Source organism: Cygnus atratus, chromosome 19 (assembly GCF_013377495.2).
Source record: "Cygnus atratus isolate AKBS03 ecotype Queensland, Australia chromosome 19, CAtr_DNAZoo_HiC_assembly, whole genome shotgun sequence".
NCBI classification, from domain to species: Eukaryota; Metazoa; Chordata; class Aves; order Anseriformes; family Anatidae; genus Cygnus; species Cygnus atratus.
In genome coordinates, this window is record NC_066380.1 from 4,661,097 (window position 1) to 4,680,035 (window position 18,939).

The window sequence follows — 18,939 nt, forward strand, 5'->3', positions numbered from 1 at the left end:
CCCTTTGGTTTAATTACTCTAATTATTAACATATTTCAGACTATACAGACGTACTTTCATGGGTGTCCTTTTGGGCTCATTTGATTTAAAAAGATGGATGGTGTGGAAGATGAAAGTCAAAAATGTCAAGGCTAATCAGGTAGTAAGGAGTGCCTGAAGAGCAGAATTTGTGGGTGTTTTAGTACTGTGCAGTACTGCGCCTTTGTTTTTGAGATGTTAAATGCCGGAAGAATGTCTTCACTAAATCATTTATTTTGTTCTTTTACATGGGTTTGATTCTTCATATCTAACTCCTAAAACTAGGAGGGAAATCCTCGCTTCCTCTAAATCAATAGAAGTTTTACAGTGACTTAAAATGTAGGCAAAGTATCATCTCAGGAGCTGTATTTTCTCTTGCTGATTCATGTCTGCTGGCTAAATCTGCTTTTGCTGTAACTGACCCGGCTTCTGCTGAAAAAAGTGGTAAACTTGACTCCTCTAGTGTATATAACATCCATCAGCACTAATAGGTTTTGAATGTCTATTCAGGAACAGAACAATAGCTGTTTATACAGTCTTTGATAGGCAAGACATTAAAAAGTTCCAGTCCTGGCCAAAGCAATTTAATAAATGGAAAGAGGAAAAGCATGAATTAAGACTGTGGTTTTGGAAGTCTGGTGTGAAGATCATGTAACACAATTTAATGTTGTTAGAGGAATGTTTCATGGGTATAAGGTTACTGTGGCTAAATTAACCCCGATGCCAAAGGTCATTCATTTTTAGGTCAGTAGGCCAATATTACTAGATTTAGGCAAATGCTACAAAAAGGTCTGCAAATATTTTTTCTCATATTTTTCTTACTTCTCTTTAGCCATGCTTTCAGCTCTTTTTACTTCTAGCAAAGAGTAGAACATTTGAGTTTTACTGGCACAAGAATTCATGGAAAAAGTATTTAAAATACATTATTATTCTCTGAAGCTCAATTTTTAAATTTGGACTTGCAATCATCCACTAACACACCTGGCTACTTACTAATGAGCGCAGCTGAAGTAGTGAATTTTAAATATTGACTGTTCAAAGCAAAATGTGAATATTCTACGTGTAAAAATATTCCAAAACTAAGTAAAATATTTTTGAATATTCAATAAATTTGAGAAACCATGAGCTACTAATAAATATTCCATGAACAGAAAAAGAGGCTACATTTCTTGATAAATCATTGCAAATTATTCCTTCATCTCTAGTTATTATAATGCTAATAGAAAGCACCTTCAGGTTTTTCCTATAGAGAAGTCTAATGATAAGCTGTTGCATGTTTCACTTCTGTTAGATTTATAAAATAAGAAGTTGAAATAACTTGGGCTTTGCAGGATGAGTGTGCTTTTACTGCTATATTAAATTGCAGTTAAGGTGTGTGTATACTACTTCATGATTTAAAACTACACTACAGCTGCATCATACCCCCATGATTTTTAAGAAGAAATAGAAGAGAGGAAACCCCAAGGCATCCTTACCTATGCATGTTCAGCGTTCTAGTCTATTCAAGAAGACACTATAAAGAAACAAGTAGGAACTGTTCCAGTCTTGTGCATACTTTTCTTTTTAAAGACCAGCCTTTTGTGTGTACTCATCTAAACAAGCTAAATGTGAACATTCGTGATTTTCAGAATGCTAAACATATCCAAAATTCCCTATGGAAATGCCTAGGGAAAGTGCTTTCCCTTCTCACACTAAACCAAAAGTGTAGCAGTTTTATGAAAAGATTGCTATAACGTCTTACCTACTTATAGTAATGTAAGATGGAATGCGATGTCCCTGAAACAACATGGAACATTTAAAATTGATCAGGAATGAGTACAGTTTTTTGGCAGTATGGAAACAGTTGATCAAACTAACATGTTTTAAAAAGTAGTGTGGACATAAGCAAAATCCTATAGCTTTTGGAAGGTTTAACATTTCAAGCAGCAGATCTGTCATTAACCAAACTGGGTACTGGGACAGTCTCAGTGTGCCTTAGGTAAGATACAATTCTAGAATACGATACCAAATGCATGTGTGTCATTGTCCACTCTTACAGATTTCTGGGAGGAGAAATCCCACCTATCATGATATATTAATGTGTTTATGAGGGAAAAAAAAACGTGTAAATGTAGTATATGATACAACAGATTTAATGGTTTCTAGTTGAATAAATAGTGTACAAGCAACCTGCTGAAAGTGATTTTGTAGGCCACTGCTCAGTAGGAAGAAAACTGACCAGGAAATGAGACTGGAATTGAGCCCCAGAGAGCAGAAGTAACTAAAGCACAGAAATACCCACATGCATGTCCTTGGTTGTTCTTGTGCAATAAACCCCGCTCAGAAGAGGACTAAGCATACTACTGCACTGAAAGAAGGTAGTACACTTTTGGTTTAAATTGGTTTGGCAGGGCTTAGCAGAGTGGACCCCCGGCAGTTGCTAGCCTGTTTTGACATGACACATCAAAGAAGGAAGGAAGACGCTGGCTGTTTCTGATAGCAGCGTGATGCACCTTTGGAAGGTGACAGACTCAAAGCCACAGACCCAGGCTCCAGCAGTGAGAGGCTGCAGGAGGCTTTGACGCACCACCCTATGGGACCTGCTGACTTTCAAGAAACACAGCAATTTCTTTCCCTTTTTCTCTTTTACCTGCTCGAATGTTGCCTTATGAATGGCTGATATTAGGACAGGCACTGAGAACAGGGGACAGTTGAGATAAATAAAACAAGGAACCCCACCATAGGATTGGGCCACCTTGTCCACTCCACAGCCAGCTGAGGACTGTTATCTTTTGTGTATTCTGGAGAGCTTTGTCCACTCTACTTTAAAGTAGTGACTTCTGTGGTAGCGTTCCCACTGCTCCTGGTGAAATTGTTTCATGATCTAGTGAAGGAGAGTTATGAAATCTTTCAGCATAGATGTCCACGTTTCCACTACATCTATCTACATCTTTTAGTATAATGTAACCCTACAGAAATACTCTTTTTTAGGATAACATCCTTCAGACTATTTGGTTAGAAAACGAGATGGGAGCCCACGATATATGAAACTGCTTGGAATAAAGAGTCAAGTTAACATTGTTAGGTGAAAGATAACTGTATGTATCAGGAGGTAGAGAATCTGACTGCTGATATTTTTATGAGTAATGGCAAAATAAATGAGACCAAGACAAGGCGTTCTGACTGAACATCTTCTCTGACTGGCATCACCAAAGGTTTAAACTTTATCATGTTAAATTAACAGTTTGTTCAACGGAGTTCAGCATTGAATGAAGGCCCAAGTTAACAAGATAGTGAAGAAAATTTCTTACAAGAAGGAAAAAAGGTCATTGTTAATTTCTTATCAGGAAATCTGAGGTAATAACGGACTAAACATTAGGGGTGGAAAAATGATAAATCTGTAAAGGATCTTTGTTCTTCTGTCTGATAGCAAATAACATCTGTGGATACGGGCAAAGTAAAAGTCACAGAAAGAAACAGCACTTCTGAATATCTCGATACATAAAATGTCAATTCCATTTCACAGTCTCCGGAGTTTAAATTAACTTTAACATTACAATGAGCTTTAACATTAAAATGTATTTTAAATAAACTTTCTAGATGATGAAAGAGTGAGAGTTACTAGAAACTATGAAAATAACTTCCTGAAAATTACATTGTGTTCACCTGCTCTGTGTTGGAGATTGTGCTTCTCTCATATGATAGCTGTTAGTATGTCCGTGCACACGGCAGTACTGGTATGAAGTAGTGGGTCAGGTACTTGTGGTAAAGGCACTACTTGTGGATGCGATGTTTTTACGGATGCCTTTGTCAGTTTGATGTCCGGTGTGGTAGTTAGCCTGCAAAACCTGGCGCAACTTCCGTGTTGGTGTGCAAAATACATGGATGTAGGCTTTGGCAAGTAGAAATGTGTGCAGCTTACCTTTAACACTGATTCTTGTGCCCTTATTAACACTCTGATATATTATGTTAATGACTTGGGACTGATACAGTTTGATTTATTTATTTATTTCAAGAAGACATCTCAGTTCACCTTTAACCGGAATATGCCTGCATGATAAAATTCCTTTTGAACTCAATTGTGAATATGCAGCCTTTTTTTTTTTGTTGTTGTTCTTTCTTTAGCAAATTCCCAACGTGCTTTGGGCCAATCTGATCCAGGAACGTCTGTCAAACGTGGACTGCATCAAACAAGTAAGAATTGCTCCTCAGAGGACTGGTGGATAAGCACTTACACAACTCGTGCATAGTAGTTAGCATTCTGAGTCCTGAGCAGAGGAGGGAATGGGGGCAAATCATTGGGGGCTCTGGAGCGGATTGCTTTCTTGAACATCAGCAGAGGGAGTTTGGAGCTTTATTAACAGGATGAAGGGGAGAATGAGAGTATGCATATGCTAATCTTCTAGCACTGAGATGATCAAAGGCTGAACAAGCATAGCTTTGTTGATTGCCTGGGGCAACTGGCAGAGTTGAAGTGGACAAAACAGATAAACAGAAAATATATAAAAATCAATATGTTAAGATTTTAACTCTTATTGAGGAAAGGGGGGAAAGAGTCTAATGTTACTCATTTCAATTTTCTTGCTTTCTTACTGTGTCTTCTTTTTCTACCTGAGTAAACACTGCATTTGGATATATTCTAGGTAATAATTAGTATGTTCACTGTTAGCTTACACAAATAGGCAACTGGCTAGGTTTGGCTGCATCCACAGATGTATGGCTTTCCTTCTCCCCTCCCCACTCCCCAGTGTATTTAGTTGTAACGTAAATTGAGACTTTTAACGTAGAACCAAACGAGATCTTAAGTAGATTAATATTGGTTGAAATTAATGTCTGGACTCAAGGAAAGTAAAATCTTTTTTATGTGTTTCCTTTAAAATCTCAGGTCCTATCGTTTACTGAGTCCTCGATCAGACCATTATAAAGGATTATTTGTAAGAGACAAGTTTGTAACGATAAAAACCTCTTCCTAGAGAAGAATCTATGCCAAAATACAGTATGTACATTATTTGATGTAATCTTGAGAGGAAAAAGTCCATAGTCAAAAGAAGTTCATAGTCCAAAGCAGGTGTTGCATCCATGAAGGGCTGAACAACTTTTCTAGATAACTAGTACAAGTTCTCAGAACAGCTACTCTGTCCATTCACCTGCTAGTCAGAGGAGAGCTGATCCTTTCTGACCTCATAGAGATGTTGCAAGGCTCACAGTTTTATTAAAATATGCTGCTACTTGATATCATCATCTACCTTATTGATTGAATAAAGTGAGGCCAGTAATTAATGTTTCATTGAAGTGTGAAAATTGCTTCTTAAAGCTGTGTCAGCATCAGCCACTGAAAGAAATTGGACATGCTAAAAGCTTTATCCCCTTTGCTTCTCTCTCTGTCTCTAATTTTTGCTGTAGCCTGAAATGATCTGCAGTCTGGATCCTTCCATCCATGTCAAACAAAATGATCTAGGGGGCTAGGCCATTGCCTTGTAGCTCTTAAGATGGCAATTTTGTAGCACAGAGATGTCTATAGGTGTGGAGAAGTAACAACAAAACTAGCAAGAAGAATTCAAAACTTTGTTTTATGCCGGTAAACAGTTGCCAAAGAGGTTGTCTCCTGCTTCAGTGCAAAGCCAGCTATTTTAGCTTAGGCCACTGATGGAAGTGTCTTTCAGTGAACCTGCCTTGTGTAAACTAGATCCGATGGTCAATGACAGTGTATGAACTGTGGAAAAGATAACTTGATCAGGATGGTAATGAATAGCTGGAGGTGTAATCTCTTAAATGGTTCCTGCCTGGTAGGTTTGCTAGAGGACGTGTCTGTGTCATATTTCTGTTGCAAACATAGCTGTAGCAAAATAGACGGTATGCTGCTCTTCTTAAGCAACAGGTTAAAACTAGCAGTAGCTAAACTTTGAGTATCCCGTTAGATATTCCACTGTTTGCATGGGAATTGAAGTTAAGATACTACCCGTTGGTATTTATGTTATGAAATGTAATGAAAGGAGTAAAGAGATGGGCAGAAAACCTACGTGTTTAGAAAAGGATTATCAGTTTTTCTGTACACTGTACTCCATGATTGATCTATCCATTCTGAATTTGCAAACCAGAATTTAACTTTTGCATTGCAAGTCACTGTGCTTGAATTATTTGGGTCTGCCTAGTTTCTCGTGAAGGTCTTTTTAGCTGAGCTATTTTATTTTATTTTGACTCATAATTGTTATTTAGCCCTCCAAACCAAACATCTGGTAGTATTTAATGTATTTGATTATCTGTACTAAACTTAGACTAGACTAATTCTTTTAATTGGCAGAAGGACCTGTTTGTAAGCACGCATATATGCTATACCATCTTGTTCGTTTTTGTAGCCTTTTGAATTGCAGTGTAGCTGAGGAACATTGTTGAGAAACCAATATTGTCAGCTCGGGATATACAAGCAGATGGGCGGCAAAAGACTGAATGTCAACATTTTGTATGTAAGCAATGCAATGAGATGTCATGGATATAGAGCAAGTCAGGTGATACTAAGATTTACTGCCTTGCCTCTTTGTGGCAACATCTTTCTCTAGTGAAACTTCCTCTGTAGTGTGTATGTTTAAAATATCTTTACACTTTAAAGGTAAGTTAGAAAGATGATAAACCCAAGAGGGAAACTGCCTTTTCTGATCGCTATCTGCTAGGCTTTAGGCTGGTTTCAGTCCCCAAACACAGAGCCTCGGCTTAACATTAACAGCTACTCTGGTTGTGCTAATAATAATAGTTTAACAATTGCCACGTTTTCCCTGTATGATTGGAAATGAAATTAATACTGTGGATTTTGTTCTTCATTGAGCAGATTTATGCCAGCTCTCTCAAAGCATGAGTCAGCGTTTTTTTGCTGAAAATGTTAATAGACTAGGAGCTGCATGTTGGACCACAGTACCACCAGCTGTTTGTTTTATTTCTCCTTGTGGTGTCATTGGGTTGGCATTAATTGCACAGCTTTCATCCCACTGACAGTAGAAATACAGAATTTTTTGTGCCATTGTTTTGCCACTCACAGGTTTATAGATGTCACGGGCATTCTCCAAGGAGAACATTTTTATTGATCAACGGCTCTGCTGAGACTCTCTTGTGTGTTCTTCTAATACAAATGTAGTTAGGACTGTGAGGGATCAGACGGGTAGGTCTTCCAGCACACACAGAAAACTTATTGCAAGCATTATGTTAGATCCGGGGACTTGTGAAGTTGATAGGAAGACTTTTCATCTTTCAGGGTTAGTACATGTTGGTTATAGCACCTCTGGCTGTTGTCTAACTCCCAGTGCTGCTGGTGTTGAGGAGGGAATTCACAGGACTGGGCAAGGCTAGCGAAGATATTGCTTCGTGATGAATTTGTGAGGGAGTGAGCTGAGCAACCTTAATCCTGCCTTACGACCATTTAGAAACTAAGCTTAGGCCAGTGATTCACATGAATAGAGGCAGAATTATTTCTGATTGGTATTAAACAATTCAGAAGAGTAGTGGCTGTCATTGAAAGGGAAGAAAGGGAAGGAAAAGAGAGCAATGACTATTGGTTCTTTTGATTTTACCATGACAGATAAAGTTTATCATCTTCTCTCTGTGAAACTCCATACAAAGATAGTGATGTTACATAGATTCATCTGGGGAGAAAATAGGCCTATTCACCATCTTTTTTTTTCTTTTTTTTTTTTTTTTCTCCCAGGAAGAGTGTGGCTTTTAGCTTTGTAGCTTACTGAAGCTACAAATACTCTGTATGTGGGAATAAGAGGTTTCTTTCCAGTGGAAAATTTGGTAAAGTTGGAGCTTCTCCATCATCTGTACTGCTAATGTTGACAGACTGCAGGAGCTGGGTTGGCAATATTCGTCCTGCACTCAGTCTGCTGTTTTCTGAAAATGTCAGTTTTGGATCCATGCTGGCAAAGCTATTAGTTATTACTGATTTTAGCAGAGAAAGACATGTAGTACTTTTTCAAAAATACTGAATGGTGTGGAAACACTATTGTGATGACCTGTTTTCCTAAATGCAGAGCTATTTGTGATCTTTGAGCTCCATGCTTGTGGCTGAGATTTCTTTTGGACGTGCCATGTCATTCAGCATTACTTCTTGGTGCTATCCCTTTGCTGTTTTTGTAATTCTAAGGCAGTGTCAGTTTTGTAAAAAAAATTTGAGGCTGTGCTGGTCAGATAACAAGAGAGAACTGAATATCCAAGTCATCATTTTTGGGGTGGAAAGTGTGAAAGTGCATACGCTTGGGATGTACTTACAGGGGAGAGCAGTGTGCCAGCGAAGGAACGAGATTTACGTTTCAGAATGACCTCGAGGTTTTCCTTTTCTCCAGATTGCTCAAATCTGGAGAGGAAAGTGATGGCTTTGAATGCAGTTCGTAGTTGCTGATTTCTGTGTGGCATGGGTCTCCCAGGAGCACTTCACCTGGCATTAAGGCACCAGCACAAAGCAATATTTACAGCAGCCTGCACGTAGAAAAGGCTTGTGGCCTCCAGCTGAAAGAGAGGGAACAGTGACCACAGAGTATGGCACCATGGAATTACTCACTTTTAGCCTTTGTTCCACCCTTGATGTGGTAAGGTACAATCCGTGCTTGGATGTAAGGTTACCGCTATCAAGAACAAAAAATAAATGACTTCTTAAAGAAACAAATTTACTATGTGAAGTTACTAATTACACTTTAATGATAGTCAGGAGGGCAAAAAAAGACCAGTGTTTGCATAAAGTATGATAGGCATATTTTAAGTCAGGTCTTGCTCTGCTGTGTGTTGCTTCCTCTTGCTAGTTCCCAAGCCACGCTCCTTTTTACTCTTTTTTTTTTTTTTATCTGTGACATCTGCTTGGAGCTTGTCCCTCCTGTGATACCATACTACTTGCAGCTGTTCAGACCTCCAGCTCTGAGCTGTGCATGGGGTGCCCTGAGCATACGGCCTTTTTGATGTGTGATAAAACAGAACCAAGCCACTGGGGGTATGGAGAGGGAATGCAGCAGAATATCAATAAACCTGTTCTGAACAAAGCTGCAGCTCTGTGGTGGAATAGACATTTCACTGAAGTGTCAAGTAGATGGATAATGTATTCTAATTAGGGACTGACTGATACCCTGGAACTCAGAGACCTTTGGAAATAAGATCCAAAATGCTAACTATTTTTGTAGTGTGTGTTTATTATGCATTTGCTTAATGCATTGAAATGCAGGCAGGAAGCTATTTATTGAGCTATGTTTTATTATACTGCAAAAACTTTTATTTATAAAATTCCTTATTGTCTGCATTAAGGACCTTTGAAATTTGTGTATGAGCATCTAGAAGCTGACGTTGTTAAAAAGAATCTGTGTTTACTGCCTGTTGCTCAGTATTTGATTTTGGGCAATAAGCTGTAGTGACATCAGAAGCAATGGTTTTGTGGTGTGGTGGTTTTGTGATTTTTTTTTTCTTTTGTTTAGTTTCCAAAAGTATTGTGCTTGGAGTGAAGAAAATGAGTCAGATTTGTAGTCTGTGTAAATAGGCATAGATTTATTGGCTTCCAACCTCTGATGCCATTTCTCCGTAGAAAAGGATGTGGGCCTATATATATGTTGTACAAACACAATATATTCAGAACTAGTGCTGAAGTTCTTAGCATACTGCTAAAAATATTGTGCAGCCTTGCCTCCTGCAAGTCCCAAGGGATAAATTGATTTCTTAGCACCTGCGTGACCTTAGACAGCAGTTCATTCTAATTCGATAGAGCAAACACTGGGAGTGGCAAAAATGGCTTGCAGTTTCTTAAGTCTCTTGTATTCTACAGATATCAGCAGGATGACATGTTCCCGAAACCAGGCTAATTAAAGAATTTTAAGTAGTCTACTCTATTTTCTTATATAATTGGAGTGTCCCAATTTCCTCCCACAGAAGGCATGGAGATATGCGGAAATACTTCGAAAACCTTTGGACCCCATACTGACAGAGCTTCAGAAATATGTGGGAGATGATAATGATTGCTAGCTAATGCAATATTCAAGTATCTTATTTATTTCGGTACAAAGATAGTTTTGAGACTTATTGTAGCATCACAAAGTTATTAGGGAAATATTAGGTAGTGACAAGGACACATGTAGTTAAGCGAATAACAGAAAAATTAGAGAAAGTTTAGAAGAGTCAGACTTGAGACTGGGAAGTGGATTAGATCTCAAATACTGCGTCATGCAGAAACTGAGTGAGGCTGCAGCTCTTCTCCAGTATTTCACAGATCTGTAAATGTTTTTTTAAAGATGCTCAATCTAACACTTAGCTGGCTATAACAAGGACTTAAGGGAGCAAAAGGCTCTTTTTTCTTTTTCCTTTCCTTTGCTCTGTTGCTTCATTAGCTTTGGGAACGCTGGTTCCATTACTGTGAGTTTTCCTGTATAATTTAAGAAAATAATGAAAGCGTGCATATTTTCCTCAGTGTTCTTGGCATTAAATCTGTCTTTAAAAAAGAGGCTAAACAAATTTATACACAGTGTGGGCTGGTATCCTTTTGAATATTTCAGAACTGTAGAAATTGTTTTGGATTGTTTTTATTCAAAAGAGAAGTTTCTTTTTTAAGACTGAAACATGAAAAAAAATCCTTGCTACAATACATAAATGCCCATTGCACTGTGGCAGTGGTGTTACTGCATGCCACTTCGTAAAAATATCAGTGCTCCATGTTTTCTTTCTTCTATTGCAAGCACCCATGACAAACACTGTCATGTTGTGAGACCAGAATGAGGCGTTTTTTGTGCAAATAGCACCAATATTTAGTGTTACGTTTTGTATTTTCTCTTCCAGGACCGATAATGTTTTCAGTTTTTGTTCAACAGGGTTGGATTTTGGAAGGCTTCCCTGAAAATCAGGAACAGGCATGGATGCTGCAATCATCTGGCATCATTCCTAGGCATGTTGGTAAGCAGTGCAAGGTTTATGTGTGATTGTGACCAGAAGGTGAAAGCCTGGAAGTGTTTTTCCCCAAATATCCTCAATAAATTCAATACCAATATTGAAGACAGAGTCAAGAGACAATAGAATGATATTTCTATATGGTTCAGATTCACCGAAAACCTTGAGTTAACCTGAAAGACTTTAAATCCTGTCTTTTATGCTTAAACTGTTGGTCTTCCTACACAATAGAGTTCTGTAAACTCAGGATAACTCCAGCAAGTACCTCCAAGCAGCTGTATGTAGCTTTGCTTCTGTACTAGGTGTGGGTCCAAATTTTCTATGACTTCAATCTCTAGATCTCTAAATCAATCTCTGAATCTCTTTAGTGATTCTCAGACCAAAACAATTTCCTCATCCCCTAAATACAAATCATTCTTTTGTTGAATTAGAGAATCCAAACTTAGGAAACTCAGTCAAGTGGAGCAGAAACACCATGATTTTAAACTTGACCTTTTAGTATGGATGGATTATAACTTGATTTGTGAGGAACATTTCTTTACTGGCAAAGTGCTGGTAGACAAGACCTTGACAGCTGCCCTTGCCACCTAGAACATCCAGTTGTCCTAAATTAATATAGAGAACCTACTTAGAATGTAAGAAATGATGACAATTGTGTGGAATACAGGGTGAAGTGAGAAATGTAGAGCTTGCCAGTGGGTAGTGAACTTGCCAGAATGTTAGCGAACTTGATGAATTGTCACTTTGGATTTGATTTGGATGAGATTTGACTGTTAATGAAGAATTCAGAATCACTGCAATAGAGCTAGGCAAAAATGTTTAATGTCTAGTACTTGCATGTATTTTTAATATAGCTAATAACTTTTGAAGTCAAGTTTTGCTCACAATTATATCTGTGCAACCAAGACCTGAATGAAAATCTTAAAGCTCAGTCTGTCTAGTTAATCAAAAAGAAGATTGAGAGGAGATGAGATTTACGGTGTATGAGTACCTTAATAGGGAGAAAAGTGTCTGAAAGTGATATTTGATACAGTGAAGAAAGTCATAAGAAGAACTGGTTTGAAATCTGTAATAAAATGCACTGAAAACAGTAATTAAATTACAGCATTTAACTGTGAGGATGATTAGCCAAAAGCAACCCAGGGAACAGACAGATTCTCCATCTTTTGATGCTTTCTAATCAAGTTTGAACACTTTTCTGGGAGGTTATCCAAAAATAAGTTTCACCATTTTCATTACCAAAGTAGCTGGGTGAAAAGTAATTGCTTGTGGTATAGAAGAGAATCAGTATCAAGTGATCTATGAGTGCTTCCATCCTTGGTTCCAGATACAGTGTAAGTGAGGGAGAGCCTTGTTAATGGATACGGATGGCTGGGACAGCCAGCAGTTACAGGTACTGGGATATTATTCATGTGTATTTTTTCCCACTGTTCTGTTTAGGAGATGTAGGGAAAACTCTGATTAAAAGTGGAATTAAGTATTTGCAAGTAGAATACTGGTAAAGGAGAATAATGAGACAAATGTGTTTGAAATGCATCCATTCATCTTTAAAACTAGGATACATTAAAATAGCTACAAGAAATATAACAACGAGCTATGCTTTTTTGTGTTTTCTTCTTTTTTGGGGGGGGGTCTAGTTGTGCTCTATGCTGCAGACACTGTGCTGATTGAGCGGAACAGTGGGAAGAGGCTTGATCCCTTCACAGAAGGTGCAGTATTTGTTTCTTCCTGTTCTCCACTAGAAACTAGAGTGTCGCTTGGTCCCAGAAGCATTATAATACCATTATTGGAAAAACTAGTAGGAATTTATAATTATTAAATATAAACTGTTTTGGAAAAAAATATATGTTGACATTGCATTGTTTTCTGTGCCAGTAAAATATGGGAAAAGTTAAAGCTCTCTACTGAGCCTGTAAACAGTAGACTATAGCAGTACAGAACACTTAACGGTTAGATCTATCCATATGAACTCATGTTTTGCCACGCATCTTTGCTGGGTCCTGATTTTTTTCCTGCGGTGCAGGCATGCTTTTAGGTGTCTTCCATTAAATGATTGTCACACAGACTTAGCTCCATGTTGTCTGTTGAGTACCATTGCTAATCATCCATCAGGAAATAAAATCTTGACATTGCTTAGTAAAAAATCATGTTGAATGTTTTTGGAGCAGAATGAGGAAGGATGTGCTTAACTAAAGAAATGACTTCTATTTATGATAGAAGAGATCTCATTTAAAAAAAAAAAAACAACAAAAAAACCACACTTTTTGTTAGGGCTCAGTCTAAGAATTTGGACAACTGTTCCCAGCTCTTTTTCTGTGGTATTGGGTAAGTTGTATTGTCACTACTTGTCTTGGTTTACTGGATTGGAAAAGATACCTAACAATGCTATCGTGCCATCTATGTTCTTTAGTGCATATAAAACATTTTTGGATCTCTGAAAAGAACAAGAACCATCATTATTACTGCTTCTTCTCAAAGGCATGATTATACCAACTCTGCAATAGATGTTACAGTGAGGAAATGCACGCTGTCTTGGCTACATGGGAGGGCAGTTACCTGGGCAGTTACACTTCCTATCAGTGCAGCTGCAGAGTAATAGTCAGCTGTCAGTACAGCAAGGGTAGTGCACAGATTATCACTTGTGCCAAAATATGAAGCTTAAACACAGACCTTGATTTTGTTTAGGAAACCTGCTGGAGCTGAGCAAGACCTATTAAATCATCCTCATAGTTCCTAATCACTGTCTGTCTTCTAGAGGTGTACCATACAACCTTTGACTGGCCAAGTGATCCAGTGATACAACAACGTTTGGTGAAACCGGAAGATCTTTCTGAGCAGGAGATGTCAAAGAAACTGCTGGAATATCATAGAAACTTCCCTGGGGTGTTCCAGATCTATCAAAAAGTTTTGAAATCAGTCAATGCAGATCAGCCTTGCGTGGATGTCATATCACAAGGTAAGTTTGTATGTTTACGGCAAATGGTAGTTGATAAACTCCTATCTGAAAGGTAGCTCCTAGCTGTTAGAGGCAGTTCATAGGATTAGGATTAGCCAACACAGATGGCTCCCAGCTGAGTTATGTTCTCTCTAATACAGAGTTTGGGCTCTTTCTGATAATTATTTTTACAGGACTAAAGTAAGAGCAGATAACTGGAAAGTCTTAGTTCCACTGTCCTGCCAAAGAACAGCTGACTTGGTAGAGAAAATGGCATGGTTACTTCTGCGAGAGTCATTTCTTAACGGTTGCATTGTGGCTCAATTGCTAATCCCCTGAAGGACTAGTACCTTCCAGAAGTCTGATAAGAAATAGGAGTAGTTCAAAGCTGGTAACATTTCATTATTTAAAAGCTGCTTGCACTCATAGCTTTTCTGTTCAACAATTCTTGTTTGCCTGTGCTTGACTTTAATGCAGTCTGACTTCTAATGTTGATTCTTCAACAAGAAAATAAGAAAACTGCCAGAAAGACCAACTGATAATGTACTGTAGCTGTCAGTCTGTAAATGATCTGTTATATCCCAGTAATTTTGCATCTCAAAAAGGTCTTTTTTTACTGACAAGTGCTGCACTTTTAAAATAAACAAGTAGGAAGTTTATATTATGAATTTACACATTAATTACCTCTAAATTACTTAATTAAATTTAAAAGTTCATATCATCATTCATAAAGAATTCATGCCTTGAATTGTAAATAAAAATGTGAGTGCCTGAATATTAATTATTATTAATTAATAATGTAGTGAGATAAATCGAAAATTGGAATGAAAAAATCCTCTCTAGATCTTTTTTTCTGTAGTGCATCAAGCAGCCAGATATTTTTTTTTTTAAGAATAATTAGATGTGGAGACTGTCTAGGGGATCATTACTCCTAATTAACTTGGTTATTTACTGCAAATTAAGCATCATTTGTAAGCAGGGTGCTTTGCCTGTAATGTTTCTGCTTTTCAATACACAGGGTTATGGAAAATGTTCAGAATATCTAGAGCACTCCTTGGTTAGCTGATACTTGTTTTTATTCATAAGTTATGCAGCAAATGCACTATTTTCTGTTATGATTTTCCAGGGGTTTTAAATATTTTTACTACAGATAAAGATTTAAAAAACAGTTCTCATCAGTATTGGGATTTTAATGGATTATTTCATACAGCTATAAAATTTTGTAAACTCCTAAATTTTAATGGATTTACTCATAACGTATGCGAGGATATGTGACATCAGATTCATTACCCAGGTGTACTGCTTGTGGTGAAGGAGAAAGAGAAGTGTATGATCCTATATGCTTGCAGTTTGAGTCAGTTTCTCAATACCCTAGATTCTCTACCTAGAAATAGCAGAGCTACAGTTTCCTGGAGCTTCTGCTTTATTAAAGATAGATTTTATATTGATACCAAAGCGTAGCAGAGGGTCCTTAGAAAAAATAGGTGGTATACAGCAATACATTAACCACAGTAGTTAAAATACTTATCCTTATGATGTTCTTCATCAATCCTCTTGTGTTTTTTTGTTTGTTTGTTTTAATATAGGAGTATGATTCATGCAAACATTAATGTCTAAGACCATCCTATTTGTTAGACTAAAATACCATTTTATTACAAGGACTCTTTAGTCTATAGACTCTTTTATTTGAATTGAAGATGTCTGGGCTAACACTTAACTGTATCCATGGCAATTACAGAGGAAATTAAAGTATGTGTAGGTGTGCTTTAAACATGGGTAGCAATGGCAGTCAAGACGCAGCCGCATGGAGTTTAGCCTTTACATTTGAAACTATGATCCCTGGAAAGCTTGAGCTGCTCATTTTACTGGTATTTTTAGCCAGAAAAAGGACACGGGGAGTAAGACTGGCTGTGTCCAGATACGATTCTAATTTGTCCTCACTGTCAAGCCACATTGTCCTGTAGCTTCTTGGTGTCTATCAGGTTCTATTTTGAGACTGCAACAAAGTTCAGGTCTCTATAATGCAGCAATGATGGTTATACTTTACATATCCTGTAGTCTTTCCAAGGCTCTTGTAGTCTGTAGATTGACATTAATGTAATATTTCATATGCAGAACGGAATGTAGAATGCTGTCCAGCAAACAGATTCGAATCAGACAGAGCTCAGATAGCCTTTACGCATTATGCAAAAGTGATGGACAAACAAATAAAATCATGTTCAGTTCTGTGTTGTCAATGCCATATCGTGTTGTGACATGATATGCTACAAGTCTGTAATAACGTAATCAGGAGTCCGTTAATCACAAACAATGCTGGATAAATGTCATATTAAGTTAACATCCTGAGTTTTTACAGTTAAATATTTGTTCAGAAACTGCAGAAAATATTAAATGTAATTATCTTCCTCTATAATTTGCATGGTCAAATTGTACCTATCAAACAAAAATGACTTCTGCTAAAAACAACGTGGTAAAAGAGCAAGTATTAAGTGAATTTGCTCTTTAAAATGATTTGACATCTACTGATGAAAGAAAGTACAGGAGCATAAGGATAGTAAGATTTCTAAAGTGCCTCTCAGTGTAAGTTGCTGACATGACAGTTTTATCAGAGTCCTGGTTTTGGTTGGATTCTCTAGATGTTTCAGTTGTGATGATAATAATAAAAAATGATGATAATAATTATGACCTTTTAAAAATGAGAGAAAAGTTAATCGATGTTTATATTATTTTTTAAAAAGAAATGGGATATAAACTGTATTTCTTGCCTTTCTGTCATGTTCTAGCTCTTACCTATGTGCAAACACGGCACCGATCAGCCGCCCCCTTTACACCACGTATTCTCTTTTGTGGACCCCCAGGCAGTGGGAAGAGCCTGCAGGCAGCACTAATAGCTCAGAAATACGGTGTTGTCAACAGTAAGTTCTCAGTAAATATGTACTTTGCTCAATTCCCCCTTTCTCTCTTTTTGATCATTTATCTTTTGCTGTCTGTCTTTCCTACTCGCTCATAAAATTTCTCTGCCCATTGCTATGGATGTCAAATTTTTGAGGGAACTGAAAAATACTTCAATGAAGAACTATAAACCAATAGAGCATACATTCTGTGACAAACCAGCTCCAACATTTTTTTTAGTCATCATTTTTTATACCCTTTACCTCAGTATTTTGTGTGTGTTAGGTTCTTGTAGTGTCATGAATTCTTCAGTGGATCAGTGGATCATGAGTAATATCATTGCAGTTGCAGCTGTGTGACCAAAATTGGGCCACTTGTTTTAAAATAGAATTTGCTCTGAACTCTGATGAAGATGCAGGTTCTGTGAATCTAAAGTAACGTCTTAGAAAAGGAAGCAATTATCGAACAGTGCATTCTCTTCCTTTTCTTTCAGAAAATTGCATTTGAGGCTTGTTCATGGTTAATTTGCTAGTATTAAAAAGTACTATGATACAAATACATAGCTAGACGATAGGATTAATGCAATATGTGTCCATGTTCTGTAACATCATCTAATATCAGAGTAGCCATAAATCATTTTAAACAAATGTCTGACGTCTCTAAAATTTGCTGTTTAGTCATATCCTCTTTGTTAAATAAATGCAAGTTTGTTTCATTAGTATTATTTCAGTGTATGCCAAATGAGGAAGGAAAAAAACAAACAACAAAACAGAATTAGGTAGGTAGTGTTTTTTTCTGTTGGGGGCATTCTTTAATTGGTGGAACTCAGTTGTCCATAGCAATGTGCCAGTTTGCTAGTGTCTTCCTTGAGCTCCTGGTGAAGTCAAACAAAAGATTTCAGCGACCTTGGACTTGGCTTTCAGTGTAAATATTAACTTCAAGATCAGGGCTGTATTGTTTTCAACTACCAGTTTAGTAGATCTGCTCAAAAAAGAAATAGATTTCTTCAGGTTCAAACTTGAACCTTCAGAAAATGCCATGGGCTTTCCATATTGTTGTTCCAGCTGGTGGCTAGATTGTAGATCTGTGTGTTTCCACTAAACACATGGAAAGAGCTATGAAACTGTCTGCCTATTGGTTGGCAGGTTTAGTCTAGGTTTAGTGTTTTGGTATTTTAAATCACTATTACTATTTTAAAGTTTTTTTAAAACAAAAAAAAACATAAATATGACTAAACTGCTATCCAGTGAACTTGAAAAAGGTAAATTTACATGATTTTAAAATCTATACTAAAATATTGAGAAGTACAAATAAAATTGATGAAATGTGTATCAGTTATTTTATCATCACTATCAGGTATTTTATTATTGTTGTATCTTATCATTACATATTAAAAATTGAATAATAGATTTATTTGAAGCTGTATTTTTAATAATTATGCAGTTGGCTTAATTAAAATGTGTCTCAGTGCATTGAAAAATTACTGTTCTTTTGTTTCCGAATACTGTTTTCTGAACTTTATTTCTAAAACTGCAAGTTTGATTCAGTGTTTTCAACTAGGTCAAAATTTGCATTTTTTAAATAGCTGCTATATAAGAGAGTTGCAGTTCTTTTTACTAAATACCATTACTACTGCTTCACCCATCTGTTGAATTTTATTGTAAGCACACTGTAAACCAAATATAAAAATTACTTATTTAAAACAAAGTCGGAAGACCATGAGTTTTCAGAAAAGTACTTAGCACATACTTAATTCCCAATTAGGCCACTGGGACTAAAGCACAGGCTTAAAAATTTAATCCTAGGTTTAAATATTCTCATAAATTGGGTTGAATTTAAGCATATATGTATTTGTTGTCTTAAACTGTAGCCTGTGCACTGAATTTCTCTTACTTTTTTACACCTTATGCTGTGAATATCAATTTGCTTCTCCAGAACAACTGGTAACTGTTAAAATTTGTGTTCATCTCTTGTCACTTAAAAATAAATTTAATCAACTTTGTCCAAAAACGTCCTTGTATTCTTACTCCTGTTTGCCATAACAGTGTCCTTAGTGGTGATAAAACAGATAAAAAGGCTTGCTTTTTTGCCATTAAGTCAGCGGTGCTGTTGACGTTGGTGCTATTGATTTCAGAAAGGGCAGAATTGACTTAGGATTGTTAGTTGACAGGTCAGGTAATAATATATGGTGACTATTATCTAATATTTACTAAAAA

At 36.9% G+C, this 18,939-nt stretch overlaps 1 protein-coding gene across 3 annotated transcripts in view; it reads left to right on the plus strand.

Moving 5' to 3' along the window:
• Window positions 1-18,939, plus strand: part of AK8 (adenylate kinase 8) — a 69,426-nt gene that overhangs the window by 8,162 nt on the left and 42,325 nt on the right. Inside the window, exons 5-9 of one of the 3 annotated variants that reach the window (XM_035554917.2) lie at window positions 4,123-4,191; window positions 10,821-10,902; window positions 12,534-12,605; window positions 13,652-13,852; window positions 16,615-16,746. In XM_035554917.2, the coding sequence (XP_035410810.2) occupies window positions 4,123-4,191; window positions 10,821-10,902; window positions 12,534-12,605; window positions 13,652-13,852; window positions 16,615-16,746 (556 nt within the window). The remainder of the gene's footprint in view (window positions 1-4,122; window positions 4,192-10,820; window positions 10,903-12,533; window positions 12,606-13,651; window positions 13,853-16,614; window positions 16,747-18,939) is intronic. The other 2 variants (XM_035554919.2, XM_035554918.2) reach the window with 2 other exon arrangements.